The sequence below is a fragment of the Natator depressus genome, chromosome 1, assembly GCF_965152275.1.
Source record: "Natator depressus isolate rNatDep1 chromosome 1, rNatDep2.hap1, whole genome shotgun sequence".
Taxonomy (NCBI): Eukaryota; Metazoa; Chordata; order Testudines; family Cheloniidae; genus Natator; species Natator depressus.
The window spans coordinates 239,278,023-239,294,131 of record NC_134234.1 but is presented as its reverse complement, the minus strand read 5'-3'; the positions used below and the strand labels follow the sequence as shown (position 1 = coordinate 239,294,131).

Below are 16,109 nucleotides of genomic sequence, written 5' to 3'. Positions count from 1 at the left end.
GAGTGCACATGAAACCTAAGTAGTACTTCTTCAAATCTGTGCCACCGTTGGCTTCAGTGCCACCAAGAGCACCATTGAACCCAATGCTGGCAGTGGCACTGTTATCATCTTCGGTACTGCAACGGGATACCATCTCACTACTGACTACCCTGGAGGCATTTGCAGTGGCAAAAAATCTGCTCTGCTCTTAGTGCTGGCATCTTCATCACTATAGGAGTCAGATCCCTCAGCACCACAGGGTCCTAGAGTCTGGGCTCCAGCCCGAGCCTGGAATTCTACACAGCAATGAAACAGCCTCGCAGCCTGAGCTATGGGCCAGCTGTGGATTTTTCTTGTCTGTGTAGACATACCTAGTGTCCTCATCTAGAAGGGCAGAGTCTGGTACCAGGCCTAATACTAAGCATCAAGAACAGGTCCTAAAGCTAGAACAGGAGCCAGTAAGAGTTTTTAGCCCCTCCAGTCTTGGCTTCCTCTTCATCCTCTGCAGATAAAGCTGTTTCATCTGGGACAACTTCACCCCTTTCTGATGATTTAAAAGTTGATCAGGAGTAGTTAACAAGAGTGTCTGCAGACATGGGCATGCAAGTCAAGGACATCAGGAAGTCCTCACATCACCTGGTTGACAGCTTATCTGAGGGTTCCTCCAGGGTGGCTCTGCCAGTTAATGAGGCAGTACTAGAGCCTATAAAGGCTCTATGGCAGACCCTATCTTCATTGCCTCCCAACTCAAAAAGGGCAGAAAGAAAATGCTATGTACTCTCCCAGGTATTGAGTATCTTTATTATACTCACCCATCACCAGGACAGCAGCTAATGAGAGAGCAACATGGGAACCAGGCTGCCACCTCCAAATCAAAAGATGCTGAGAAGCTGGATTTATTTGTTAGGAAGATTTATTTGATGGAGGTTTGCAGCTGTGTATTGTTAACCAACAGGCTCTGCTGGGTTGGTACGATATTAATATATGGGGTTCCATGGAGAAGTTCAGAGAGCTGCTTCAGAGAACTTGAGGCAGGGAGTTCTCTTCCCTGGTCAATGAGGGCAGACTAGTCATGAGAACATCACTGCAAGTGGGGCTGGATGCAGCAGATTCAGCAGCTAGAACCAGGGCTTCCCTGGTTGCCACGTTCAGATCATCCTGGTTGTAGCCTTCTGGTCTTCCCTAAGAAGTCCAGAATACTATCCAGGACTTGCTGATTGAGGTTCCTTCTCTATTCTTGGGCCAGACAGAAATCAAGCTCTTCCTAAGAACTCTAGAGCCACCTGGGAGTTCTTAGGCTTGTACATACCTGCCCCAGTCAGAAAGCACTATCAGTCCCAGAAGATGCACCAATATTCTCATCTACCTCCTTGACAGGACCTTTCAAAAAAGAGATCCAAGGGTTATATGTGTAGGCCTCCCCCTCCTGCTATTTTGACTCCAGCTCTGTGCCCTTGACAACACCTGGGAAATACATATTAGTCATTTTGATGTGCTGGTTGAGCTTACCATACCAGTCTCCATGTCTCCAGACCCAAACGTCCTCACCTTCGCAAGCTATCTGTCCCACCTCCACAGTGCTTGGTCCCAAATTACTTCAAACAGTAGGTTTTGAGCACTGTGGAGGTGGGACATACTCTCCAGTTTGCTTCTGCCCCTCCTTCTCACTCTCCCTTCCCATCCTCCTTCGGGACCTCTCTCACAAGGAGCTCCTCATCTAAGAGGAGCAATCTCTTCTTTGGTTGGGAACCATAGAACATTCTCCTCATTGTCTAAGAGGGAAGGAGTTTTATTCCTGCTGTTTCCTAATCCCAACAGCAAAGGAAAGGGGCAGAGGGGTCTCAGACCAATCTTAGATGTGTGTCAACTCAATAGGTTCTTGAAAAAGGTAAAGGTCTGGACGGTCACCCTAGCTTGTTGTTCTCTCTCTGGAGACTGGTATGCTGCCCTCGACTTAAAGGATGCCTACTTCCATGTGGCATTCAGTCAAGCTCACAGGAAATACCTCCAATTTCAGGTAAATCAAAATCAGCCTGTCATCAGTTTCTGGAGTCTTTACTTAAGTTATGGCAGTAGTAGCTGCATTCCTCCGAAGATTGGAAGTTGAGGTTTACCCCTGTCTGGACAACTGACTTGTTCCAGTCCAAACTGGAAGCACAGAGCAATGTTGTCCTGATCCATTCAATTGTTGAATTTCTTGGAACTATAACACAGAAAAATACTCTCCTCTCCCTGGTCCAGAAGATAGGGTTTATAAGTGCTATACTGGACTCATTTCAAACCAGGATCTTTCTTCCGGACTCCAGGTTCTAGGCAATATGATCAATTGTTATATGTTTGAACTCTCACCTGGTCACAACAGCACAAAACTGTTAGAGGCTTTTGGGACATGTGACCTCTTGCACCTATGTGATCCAAGACACAAGACTACTCTGAATGGCTGGCTGGCATCAGTCTACTCGCCAAACCACGATCAGCTAGACTTGGTGGTGGGAGTGCCCTCCCATGTCCACACCTCCCTAGATTGGTGGACAAATCCAGCCAGTGTATGTATAGATATTCCATTTGCCCACCTGCAACTGATGCTCACACTAATGACAGATGCGTCTGCTCTAGGATGGGGAGCCCACCTGGGTTCTCTACAGACTCAGGGTCTATGGCTTCAGAAGACTTAGACTTACATATCAATGTCAGAGAACTGAACGCTGTCAGACTGCTGTACTGAGTAGTTCTATTGCAGGTCAGGGGAAACAGCCTGTTAGTCCTCACAAGACAACATGGTGGCAATGTTATATCTCAACAAGCAGCAGGGAACCTGTTCTTCTCCACTCTGTCAAGAGAAGACTCTACTCTGGAAGCGCTGCCAACTCAATAGATCTAGAAGCATTTTGCCTGCTGGGGGTACAAAATGATCTAGCAGATCACCTGAGCAAATCGTTTAAGTCACCACCAGTGGTCTCTTCGTCCAGATGTGACCAGATACATCTTCCAGCAGTGGAGGTTTCCCCAAGGAGACCTGTTTGCAACAAAGTCCAACAGAAATTGTTGGCAGTTCTGTTCCCTATGGGGTCACATGACAGATGTGTTTTTACTGTCATGATCAGGCTGACTCCTCTGTCCTTTTCCACCAATCCTGCTCATTCACACAGCATTATTAAAGATAAGATAGTACCACGCCAGAGTAATACTTATAGCCCCACCATAGGCCCATCAACACTGGTTGTCAACTCTCCTGGCACTGTCAGTGAAACCTCCAGTTTCACGTCCCCTAGACTTGGACCTAATTTCCCAAGATCATGGTCCCTTCATTTAACTGCAAGGATGCGCCATGGCTGGATACTAGAGAGCAGTCTTGCTCAAAAGAGATTCAAGAGATCCTGCTAAATAGAAGAGGGCCTTCTACAAGAGCTAATTACCTCTCTAAATTGAGACATTTTTCCATGTGGTCTCGCTAGTATGGTGTGTCTCTGTCCATTCTTCAGTTCAACATATCCTGGACTACTTATCGTACCTGAAACACCAAGAGTTGGTTGGTCATTCAGTCAGAGTACATCTGACAGCTGTTTCAACATTTCTCCCTAAAGTGGACAATCACTTTTTCCTCCAATGACATGTTCATAAGGTTTTTGAAAGGCTTAGTCAAATTATACCCTCAAGTACAATATTCTGTTCCCCTGTGGGATCTAAACTCAGTATCATCAAGTCTTATGGGTTCCCCGTTTGAACCACTGGCTACCTGCTCTCTGCTGCATATATCAATGAAGGTGGCATTTTTGGTGGCCATTATCTCAGTCACAAGAATAGGGGAGCTGCATTCCTCAATGTTTGGGCCTCCACATACGAACTTTTTTAAGGACAAGGTTTATCTGTGTTCTTATCCAAAGTTCATCCCAAAGATGGTGTCATCTTTCCACATCAATCAGCCAGTTTATTTTCCCGTATCCTACCAAAGCCATATTCAAGCAGGGAAGAAGAGCATTTGCAAACCTTGGATGTCAGAAGAGTTCTAGCATTCTACCTGGACAGAACCAGGCACTTCCGTAAATCCTCCTAGCTGTTCGTAGCAGTGGCAGACAGAATAAAAGGACAATTAGTCTCTACTCAGAGAATTTCTTCCTGGAATGCCTCCTGTATACACATGTGCTATGACCTGGCTAATGTCACTCCGCCTAGCAGAGTTGCAGCTCATTTGACAAGGTTGCAGTTGGCCTCATTAGCTTTTCTGGCACACATTCCAGTTGTGGACATTTGTAGAGCAGCAACGTGGTCCTCAGTCCACGCATTTTCCTCCCACTATGCTGTGGCTCAAGACTGCAGTGACAATGCTAGAGTTGGACAAGTTTTTCTCCAATCTTTATTGAAATAGGCTATGATCACATCTCCTGTTCTTATGGTTTGTGAGTCACCAAGAATGGAATGCACATGAGCAATCACTCGAAGAAGGAAAAACAGTTACTAAACTATTCAGTAACTGTTGTTCTTCAAGATGTGTTGCACATGTCCATTCCAGAACCTACTTACCTTTGCCCTCTACATGGGAGCTCTGGCAAGAAGGAACTGAAGGAGTCTAGGGGTATCTCTGTCCTTTGTATCTGCACACAGAGGCATATAGCAGCAAGGGGACCCTCAAACGTCCCACTGAGTACCGCTGAGAGAAAAAGTTTCTGGTGCCCTTGCGCTAGGCACACAAATCCAAAACTGGAATGGACGTGTGCAACACATCTTGAAGAGCAGCGGTTTCTGAACTGGTTAGTAACTCTTTTATTCAAATTATCCAAATTCCCCTTATCCAAAAATTCTATTTACCTGAATCCACAGTGTGTCTCCATGTTGTCCTATGTTAGTTAAAATCACTTTAATTTATCTGAACTCCCCGTTATCCAAAACTTTCAGATATCCCTCAGACCATTTGGATCAACGGGAGTGTACGATCACCTGAGGCGGAAAATAAACATTTTTCTTTCTCCTCTTAATCCAGTCCACCTAAGTGTTGTGCAGAAAGGGAATGTTTTCAGAATTACAAGAGATTTTCTTTTGTCCATACTGATGCAATCTTGATAGCCCAGGTGAAGACATCTACATACATTTACATAATCTGGTGGTCATACAGCTGAAAATGTCTTTAAAAGAAACTTTCTCTCCAAATAGTCTGGGAAAATCACCACGAATGACCAAAAAGAAAACCTTCTTAGTGTCTTCTGTTGGTCCTGTCCATCTTCTGGGTCATTTTCAGGACTTTTCATTATTCTAATATCTAAAAATCCAATTTTTAACTCTGCCTTCTCAGTGTTGTGCTCAGGTCCACAGTTCATATACAGGTTGGCATTCTGCATGAGTAAATCAACTGAGCAATACAGCACCTATAAATCATTCGTTTTCTTCCTGAACAATTGGTCCTAATTTATTTGAGATTCTAATATTGCCTGCTATTGCCTCCAAAGCAGGTGGCCATGGCATTGAAGATCAGGAACATCTTTGAGTTCTATATCAAGAACAATAGATCGACCTTGGTGTCAGACATAAACTGCCAGGGAAGAGCTAGAGACCTGATCCAAAGCCCATTCAAGTTAATGGAAAGATGCTCATTGACTTGAATGGGCTTTGGATCAGCGCCTGAGAAAACAAATCTTAACTAAAATGTTATCAGAACCCTTTCAGTTATGGAGAAGCAGGATTTCTCTACCAAAGCAATGCAAGAAACTCACAATCTAATTATCCTATATTATTGTATCCCATCTTGTTTAATTAATGTAAATGTCTGTCTATTATTTTTAAAGAAAAAGGTATTTCATCTTATAATTATGCTCATGGTTACTAAACTATTGACCAGAGGCATGATACCTAGTTATTATGTAGTAAACCAAACCAAAAAAAGTCTTGATACTGTTTGATCTAATGTTCATTATTTTACACACTATGTATGACTGTATACATGTATGTGGTTTTTATTTTTAGAATCAAATGCATCTCTTGTCATGACTTCAATTTTTAATAGTTGATCTGTGCACTGACTGAAAAAAGAGTTGAGAGAAGAAAGGACATCTTTTACTGTTTAAGAAAAAACATTTCCTTAGAATAATAAAACAAAAAACCTGGTGTGTAACAGAATCCTGTCTGCACCCGAAACAGTTGCTTTTCTTGAAATTGGCTTCATTGATACATCTGTCTTCAGTTGTTTTTTTTCCCCCCAGCAAGCATGAGGGTTGTTGGTAACTGAATTCTGACATGTCAAATGATTTTAATGAACTCTTACTGGGGTGGGAGAGGGAGGAGGAGGAATGCGTAGGGTAAAGGTAATAAGGAATTACTGTCTCTGTACATTAAGGAAAATGAACAGAGGTTAGCATTAATATCCTTCTAACATGTTAGTCCTATCTGGTAAGTGTTGCTTGCTCTAAAGGAAGCAGCTCTTCAGTCTTAACAAATAAATCTGCTACTCTACTATAGTGAAGATTCAGAAAAAGACATGGAGAGGAGACTGCTTGTCTGGGGTGATTGATGTGAAACCCTTTGAAATAATCTTCTGTAGCTGAGAAACGAAGAGACTCGGTAAATTCAGCTGTTTAATTACTGTGTAAACACTTCTGTGAATTACTGTACCAACAAGTATTTTTATTTTTAATTTAAGTAAGGGAGGATGGGAATGAACTTTTTTAGACATTTTTCCATGCCTGTTTCTTTGACTGCTCTTTCTTACTGAATGTTTGGATTGGAAGTGGGGCAGAAGAAGGTGTGTCTTACAACTACTGTGATATATTAATACAATGATGATGACAGGACTGACGTCAGGAAGCAGAGTTCAGAAAGGTGGGGGTCATCAGGGAAGTCACTTGTGTGTTCAAGGTTCTTGTTAATATTTTGAAGTGCTGTTAGTTACATCTGTTGCTGCTTTTGCCTTAAACCCACAGGAATTTAGGAGTCTGAGTCACACTTCTGATTTATGGGTGATGAAATCTTTTTACAGTAGTCTACCCCCACTTATCCCCCACAAAAACACAATTACGGAAGCCTTATTTGCTCATTTCAGAGCATTGTTACCAGCTGCAATCTCAGCAATGGCTGTCAGTCAATAGGTGAGGCAGTGACCCAGTGTGGTGGTACAGAATCAGGGCCCCTGTTGGCTTTAACAAATACAGAAGTGGTAATTTGCAGCAACTGAAGTGAAATGTTAAAGCTGTTGGCACCCTGTACGAACTGCTAAATGGTAAACCTGGATGTTCGTATTCGCATGAAATTTTAGTCTGTCTAGGCTTTTACTCGTGAGAAATACCTTTATAATATCAATATACCATTCTGATTCAAGTTCGGGACACCAAACTTAAACTAACAGGAAAGAAGCGTCTAGGGCATGGTAGCTATACGAGAGAGAAACTGCCAATTTCTACTAGTCTTAACCTGTTCTTCCTTTTACTTTGATTCTGGGCCTTCTGTTTAACACTTATCTACAGCTACCTCTCTTTCTTTCTTTTCTTTCTTTTTTCTTCCAGTTTCTAAGGTGCAATGAAATCCACTTTCAGGCTAATCCAGAGAGGGAAGCCAGGCATGTGAGGAGTACAGAATTTTATATTAGATCTGTTATTTCAGTTAGCATTGGTCAGGATCCTTCTCCATTGTTACGTACAACCTCTCTGTGCTTTAGATTCCTCTTGATGTTGAGTATGGCTGATTCGCTTTCACAGATAGTCTTTTTAAAAATTGTCACAACTGATATCACAGAAGATACCTAAGGACACAAACTCTGAAGGAGTCAAAGGTTGACTCTGCGGATTTCCAAGACAATTGTTGGAGATTCCTTGCATAATACTTTGAAACCTAGTTGCCACGATCCTTGAGGCTGCAGTAGTAATGTGCATCCTTCCATGGGTTTTGTTAAGAATTTTCCAAATGAGTTATCAAAACAGGGTGAATAAATTCTGGGAATGTGAAGAATAAAGTTGTGCTTGAGTTAATTTTAATTTTATTCTCAGTGGTGTTTTTTTCCCGTTGAACTCTAAAAGAATTAATTGGCTCACATTAGTTGTGCCATGGCCAAACGGTATTGTGACTGGATTATGTATACAATTAGTTTGTCTTTCTAGTATGCCTATTCTTTTGCAGTTTGTAAATTCCTGGTATTTTTCAATTTATATGTATTTTAGGGAGAAACATTTAGATGTAGTTGTATTTTGCTACTAGGATTACTTCTGTTTGATGTAATTTTACCCCAAAAGGGACTTTGACTTCATTGATGTTTCTCTGATCTCAGACCCACTGGTGGGGCTTTATACTCTTCTGGAACTAGATATGGTTGCCTGTTGTTAATCAGTGCGCAAGCCATTAGAGGTCTACAGTTTTGTGTGTAATTCTTGCTGCTTTTCTGTGCTGGTTCTTTAAGTTCACAAACTTAGTTCAGTTGTTTTCCAGCAATGGAATTAGTTTCATCTGTGTTTATTCCATCCACATTGCCCACTGTGGGTTTTTTAGCAATGCTTAACATGTGTGTCAGCTTCTGTGTAATTCATTCTTGGTGATAAAAACACATTTCCCATCACATGCTTTGGCATGACATTTTACAGACATATGCTATCTGAAAGTGGAGCGGGGGGATGTTTGTCCTCTCCTCCCCCTATCCCCCTGCCCCCTTTCTGTCTCACTGAGGTAGGTGGTTGTAGAGATTTTGTTCTGAGTAGTGCAGAATTTCCTGGCTGTTCTCTTCTTTGCATGTTTCATTAACTTCTCCTGTCAAGCATTTTAAATTATGGTTCCTTTATTTTTATACTTTTAATTTCAAACATTTTCCTATTTATTTTATATATGTGTGCGTGTGCGTGCACGTGCACTGACACTTTGAAGGAATTTCTCAGCATAATTTTAACAGCATTTTCTGAATGGTGTTCTTAGAGTTAGTCAGAAACTATTGTCAATCTGCAAAAACTCTCAGGACTTCAGCTTATTGCAGGTCAAACTGCCAAATGATGCATTGTATAATTCAGGGAGAGGCACTGACAATTTGTTGTTTTTATTTTATGTACCTGCAGTTTTGCCATCAATATCAAAATGTAATGAATGCATTTGCCAGACAGCTTTTTTCCCCACTCCAATTCACTACTCCAGTGAATCAGTTAACTCGTCTGATGTATGAGCATCTGAAAAATCATGTGATTGTTATTTTTCTTTTACTACATTGAGCCATGCCCTGTATCTGATTTCCTTCATCCAAAGGGGTGTATTGGTCTTGCTTCTGATCATGTTGTAATGTTGTGACAATTCTGCTCCTATATACGACTGCTGTTTGATGCATGGCTGGTAGAAATATATCTTGACTTTCCCAGGACATCCGTAGAATTAAAAATTGATATTTTTTCCACAAGGGCACCATAAATCAGTGGAGTGATTCAGTAGGAAAAAGACAGTTGCAGTCAGTAATATCTTTTCCCCCTAGGGTTACTGAAAGTAAATTTTTTATGTAAATAGAAAGCAAAAATAAAAACAACACACAATGGGGTTCAGCCTAAGACTGTGACCCCTGAATTGGGAACCTGACCTTCCCAAAGGCCTGCTCCCATCTCTGTCTTTTTCTCAACCCATCTTTTCTTTCTGTAAGGATGGCCTTGGGGAACATTTTACATATAATTTCTGTATGTTGCAGTTTTTCTACCATTTTATAACTGTTCTGTTAGTATTGTTAGCATGGTGCAGAATACTGAGGTGGTAGATGTTTCTGCAGAGGACAAAAATGTTGATTTGTATCCATTTGTCACTTTGCTGAACTACTGAATATTACTCAAGTTTGTCATCAAAGCACCAAAAAGCTAATGTCACTCACCATTCAACTCAGATCCACTTTGAAAGTGAAAAGCATTCTTATTTCTTCCTTCTTCAAGGGCAATGTCTAAATCTATTTGTGACCCCCATATATCAACTATTATGAAACTCAGAAACTCACACAAGATGACTTTTTCCTCCTGTGTTTGCATGTAGCTCTCTGGTGAAGGTTGGAGATTTCTATCTTAGGTTTTTATAAATTGCCCAATTATTGTGATATCTAGGTGCAAAACAGAAAACCTGCAAGAGAGATTCCCCTCCCCCTCCCATAAAGGGCCCCATCTATCACTTGGGTTTGCTACTTACTACAGAACTGATTTTTTTCTTCTCTCCAGTTCCATGTTTTACATCTAGAAACAACTCAGACCAAAAAAATTTTTGATAGACCGAGGAGCAAGGAACAGAATAATTGATGCTGTGGTCTAACAAAAACTCACTGTGCTATGCTTTGGAATACCAGTGCTGTGTGGGTTTGTCAGGCTCTGCTACTCATTTCTGATATTGACATCGTTTTATAGGGACAGGTGAGAAGGCTCATGTGGAGTGACTATGAGTTAGAGGAAATTCCCATGACTTTTCTCAGCCCGTTTGTCTGAGAGACTGGAAGAACAAAGTTATAACTAAACTCTACTTACTGACTAGACTCTAGGTGGCTCATATGCTGAGGGTGAAGAGGGTGATTTATTGACAGTTGTTTGCATGAATGCACACTGCATTTTCCAGTATTGCCTAGCACTCCAACATTTGCATAAATGTTTTCAGAGGATGCTTGTATGTCTGAGTGACATTTTAGGGAAAGTAATTAAACACATGCTGTAGAGATTTTACTGATAACATTAGTATGCAAAATATCTTTCTCACATTTATTTCAAATAGCAGTTTCCAAATAGACACAGCGGCAAATATTTTCACATGCAAGTACCATAGCGCTGTTCCAGTCTGTTCTGGCATCACCAATAGCTCTTATTTCTGTCCTCCAACGTTTACTTTTCTGAATGGAGCAATTTACTAGGCTGGGTACCTGGAGCTCTTAAATGTTTGTCTGGGCACAGAAGAGCGTGTATGTGTAGATTTAACTTTATATTCCAACTTCCTTCTTATAAACCACTTTCCAGTTGCACACAGCTGTTTAGATGGGCCTTACCAGATCCTGTGCAGTGAAATGGAATGGACAGTCCCAAACTCTACAGCCTAATCAGGGAGAAGATTCGAAAGAGAGTAGTCAACAACATTGACGTAATGTAAAAAAGCTAATAAACATCTTTCAAGTCTGGCAGAATTAACACTCTATGATGAGATTTTTTTGGGGACTCACAACTTCATTCTTTTTTGAGGGGAAGACTTTGAGTTAACTAATTGCAACCCCTAAGTAGTTTTGAGAACATTGGAAGATTTTATCGGTGCATCAGAAGGACACGACAAGGGGTGAAATCTTACTCATGCAGCATAAGTTTTTAATGTGAAAACCTGTCCGTTAGTTTAGTGGGAAGCTCTATTGTAACTGAACTGGCCATTGCACCCCTGTAAATCCATTTCATTTACATTCTTCTTTGAACAACAAGCACGATAGGAAAGTATCTTGAATTCCTTTTTGAAAGCCAGCCACGTGTTGTAGCCTGCCCTACTGGCTGGACAAGTCCCATTGGATTGTCTCCACTTGGCACTGGTGCTAGAGATCTGCACAGCTCTCTTGGCAGGCTGATATACAGCTGTATTGGAACAGGATGATTAGAAGTGACAAGCTTGAGAGAGAACCAGCATCAGTCTGCACTGCTCAGCTCTTGTGGGGGACACAGCCCAGTTCCTTGGAGATGGGATGGGCATCTAGGAATAAGATCGTTCTTTAAACTCTAGTAACATTATCAGAATGGCAGATTCAGAACCAAACCTCTTCAGAATCAATTTTTATTCTTCGCACTTTGTGTGCTGTAAAATACTTCCAGAGAAACAGTGGCAGGATTTCAACACCAAGATCTGAAAGGACAGAAAACAAAGGCATAGATTTGCCACTGCTTCTTCCCTCATTTCAGCTACTTACCAAATAGCAAGTGGGATGTGAGAAGCAAGGTGTTCATATGAATGAGAGAGTATGATCCCTCCATTACAAGGCCTACTGCTGCAGCGAGTCTGACGTTCTTGTGGTTACTGTAAAATCAGATCTCTAATGCTGGTGATTACTGTGTGAGCTAACATAGCCTGCAACACCAGAGATGCATAGAATGTGTCCCCAGCTTGCTTGTTTTAGTTGATTATTTTTAAATCAGCGGCCGCTACACTTCAAGAAATCAAAGTATCCTGACCAGCCTAAAGTGGCTTGTTTTTCAATCTTGTGGCAAGCCATCATTGCAAAGACAGGGATGTGTGTTGAGCAGATTCTCTTGGTAAAAACTGGAGTTTAGTTCCCTTGGTACTACTTTTTCCAAATTACACTGTGTGTGTAAACAGGTAGTTTTTGATATTTCCTCCTGACCCTGTAGTGCACTTCAGTGGCCTTTGAATATATGCAGGACACCTAAACTTGCAGCTGTGAAGATATTCTTAATCAAAGAATGAAGTATATGGGGATATTACACTTCAGATGCCTGAAATCCAAACTGGACTTCCCACCAGAACTTCAAGTGGGTTTTTCATGCAACAGTTTTTGATGAAAAACTGAAGCTAGACTTGGCTGAAACTGTACAGACGTCTGTCCTGTTTTCTTGTTAGGTTAACATTTGCTTCAGAAAATAAAATATTTTTTTCCATCTGGACATGGTGAATTGCAAAACTGCAGTGCTATGTTTCCCTTCTGCCACACCTGCCTGTGAGAGTGCATGAGGGAATCCAAATGCCTGCTATTGTCCCACCACTGCTGGCTATTAAGCTTCTTTGGAACTGCACACTAACCTTTTCTTTACCAACAACCCTCTCATACCTGTGCTGTCTGATCTGAAAGGATTGTGGTACCACAGTTGCAGAGGCAAGCACATCTGTCTTGCTTTGCTAGATTTTTCCTTCACTGTATTATGCAATTCCTCCTCCTCTTCCTTCACTTCATCTTTCCTTCCTTTTTTGCGAAGATATTTTGATGTGGAATTGCACCCTGGGAGGGAGAGCAGCTATTTAGTTGGCATAGCACTTGGTTGTTAATGGGCTCTGATTCTTATTTCCAAATTAGACTACTTCACCTGGTCTCCCATCATTTTCCAGGATAACCTGCGTAAAAAGGATGATCGGATTGAAGAATTGGAAGAGGCGCTGAGAGAGAGTGTGCAGATAACTGCAGAGCGGGAAATGGTGCTAGCACAAGAGGAATCAGCCAGGACTAATGCTGAGAAACAGGTCTGCAATCTTATACAATCACTGGTGTTGCTGTTGGGCACGTAAGAGGTACAGCCTGACAATAAAGTAGTAGTAATCATTCTTTGCCCTTGAATAGTACCTTGCCATCAGGAGATCCTAAAGCACTGTGCAGACATTAACTAATGGAGTCCATTTCTGTCCTTTCCTGAAACTAAATATGAGTGTGTGGTGTTCTGTGCCTTAAAAGAGAGGTTTGTGTGACATTCCTCTCTGACGTGTATACATCGAATATATATTCCTGTGTTAACATGATCACACACACTGTGCTATATATGCTGTATTATTATTAACTTGTATTACCTTATTACATAGGAACACTAGACATAGACACAAGACACCACTGTGCTAGGTGCTGTACAGACACAGAACAAAAGGATGGTCCCTGTCATAAAGAGCTTACAATCTAAGTGTAGGACAAGGGACAATGAATGAGGACTACAAAGGAACAATGATACATTAGTGGTCAGCATGATCGGCAATGGTCTCAGCACACCAGCATCTTAGCCATTGTCAAGTTTTTTTGTAGGCAAAATGGAAAAGGAGTTGTAAGGAGGATTTTGAAGGAAGAGTATGTGTTAGTTTTGTAGATGATTATGGGGAGCTCCACCCAATCATGAGGGGCAGCATGGGAGAAAACATGAAGGTGTTTGATTGAAAATATAACAAATGGATGATAGAGACTGCTGTCGTGGGCCAGGGTCAGGTGGGAGTCGACATCTTGGTATGAAAGATGATAGATAGGGTGGGGATAGGCCATGAAGGATCTTGAAAGAGAAGACAAGTCTCTTATATTTCATGCAGCTGAGAAGGGGGGAATCCATGGGAGGGATGCAAAGTGAAGGGTGACATGGTTGTGTACACATGTCTTCAAGTCACCACAGCTTGATGAAATATATCCTAGAATATTCAAGGAGCTGACTGAGGAGATATGAGTCATTAGCATTTATCTTCGAAAAGTCATGGTAGATGGGAGAGATTCCAGAGGACTAGAAAGGGCAAATATACTGCCAATCTATAAAAAGGGAAATAAGGACAACACAGGAAATTACAGACCAGTCAGCTTAACTTCAGTACCCAGAAAGATAACGGAGCAAATAATTAAGCAATCAGTTTGCTAACACGTAGAAGATAATAAGCTGATAAGTAAGAGTCAGCATGGATTTGTCAAGAACAAATTGTGTCAAACCAACCTAATAGTTTTCTTTGACAGGGTAACAAGCCTTGAGGAGAGTGGTAAGCAGTAGATGTGGTATATCTTGAGTTTAGTAAGGCTTTTGATACTGTCTTGCATGACATTCTCATAACAAACGAGGGAAATATAACCTAGATGGAGCTATTATAAGGTGGGTGCATAACTGATTGGAAAAGTGTTCCCAGAGAGTAGTAATTAGTGGCTCACAGACAAGCTGGAAGGACATATCTAATGGGGTCCCGCAGGGATCAGTTCTGGATCTGGTTCTATTAAATATTTTCATTGATGATTTAGATAATGGCATAGAGAGTATACTTATAATGTTTGCAGACGATACCAAGCTGAGAGGGGTTGCAAATGCTTTGGAGGATAGGATTCAAATTCAGGACAATCCGGACAAACTGGAGAAATGGTCTGAAGTAAATAGGATGAAATTCAATAAGGACAAATGCAAAGTACTCCACTTAGGAAGGAACAATCAGTTGCACACATACAAAATGGGAAATGATTGCCTAGGAAGAAATACTGCAGAAAGGAATCTGGGGGATTGTAGTGGATCACAAGCTAAATATGAGTCAACAGTGTAATACTGTTGCAAAAAAAAAAAAAAAAAAAAGCAAACATCATTCTGGGATGTATTAATAGGACTGTTGTAAGCAAAACATGAGAAGTAATTCTTCTGCTCTACTCCACACTGATTAGGCCTCAACTGGAGTATTGTGTCCAGTTCTTGGCGTCACATTTCAGGAAAGATGTGGACAAATTGGAGAAAGTTCAGAGAAGAGCAACAAAAATTATTAAAGGTCTAGAAAACATGACCTATGAGGGAAGATTGAAAAACCTGGATTTGTTTAGTCTGGAGAAGAGAAGACTGAAGGGGGGATATGATAACAGTTTTCAAGTACATAAAAGGTTGTTAAAAGGAGGAGGCAGAAAAATTGTTCTCCTTAACCTCTGAGGATAGGACAAGAAGCAATAGGCTTAAATTGCAGCAAGGGAAGATTAGGTTGGACATTAGGAAAAACTTCCTAACTGTCAGAGTGGTTGAGCACTGGAATAAATTGCCTAGGGAAGTTGTGGAATCTCCATCATTGTAGATTTTTAAGAGCAGGTTAGATAAACACCTTTCAGGGATGGTCTAGATAATACTTATTGCTGCCCTGAGTGCAGGGGACTTGACTAAATGATGTCTCAAGGTCCGTTCCAGTTCTATGATTCTGTGATCAAAGCAGTGGACTAGGAAAATGATTTTGTGGCAGCATTCATAATGGATATTGTGGGGGGAAGGATGCAATTCCATTTATCATGGTCAGTGAGAATGATGATGTAGTAATTGAGACACGAGATGATGAAAGCTGTCATAAGAGTTGTAACTCGGTAGATGGAGAGGAAAGGCTGTTCCTTAGCTATGTTATACAGAAAGAATCTGTGAGATTTAGACATAGGGGAATCTGAGGACCTGGAGTGAGTCCACATTGAAGAAGACACTCAGATTGCTGGCATTAGTAAAAGGCAGGATAGTGATGAGGTAGAGAGGCAGGGAGATTAAGAGCTCTGTGTTAGCCATGTTGAGTTGGAGCTGATGGCTAGACATCCATGAGATGTCAGAGAGAAGCCAAGATTTTAATTTGGACAGAAGGAGAGAGGTCTAGATTAGTTAGATCTGTGAGTTGTCAGCATAGAGACTGTAGTTGTATTTGTGTTTGCGAATGAGACTACCCAAAAGTGAGTTGTAGAGGGACAAAAGGAGATCTCTGTGGAACCCCCACAGAAAGCTTGGGGGGGAATGAGT

General features: G+C 41.3%; 1 protein-coding gene across 10 annotated transcripts in view; it reads left to right on the top strand.

The window, feature by feature from the left end:
* ERC1 (ELKS/RAB6-interacting/CAST family member 1) overlaps nt 1–16,109 on the top strand; it is a 553,011-nt gene that overhangs the window by 322,718 nt on the left and 214,184 nt on the right. For 6 of the 10 annotated variants that reach the window (XM_074938886.1, XM_074938901.1, XM_074938893.1 and 3 more), the window contains one exon: nt 12,973–13,104. The exons of the other annotated variants lie outside the window; for them this stretch is intronic. In XM_074938886.1, coding sequence (XP_074794987.1) covers nt 12,973–13,104 — 132 coding nt within the window. The remainder of the gene's footprint in view (nt 1–12,972; nt 13,105–16,109) is intronic. 10 annotated transcript variants of the gene reach the window in all.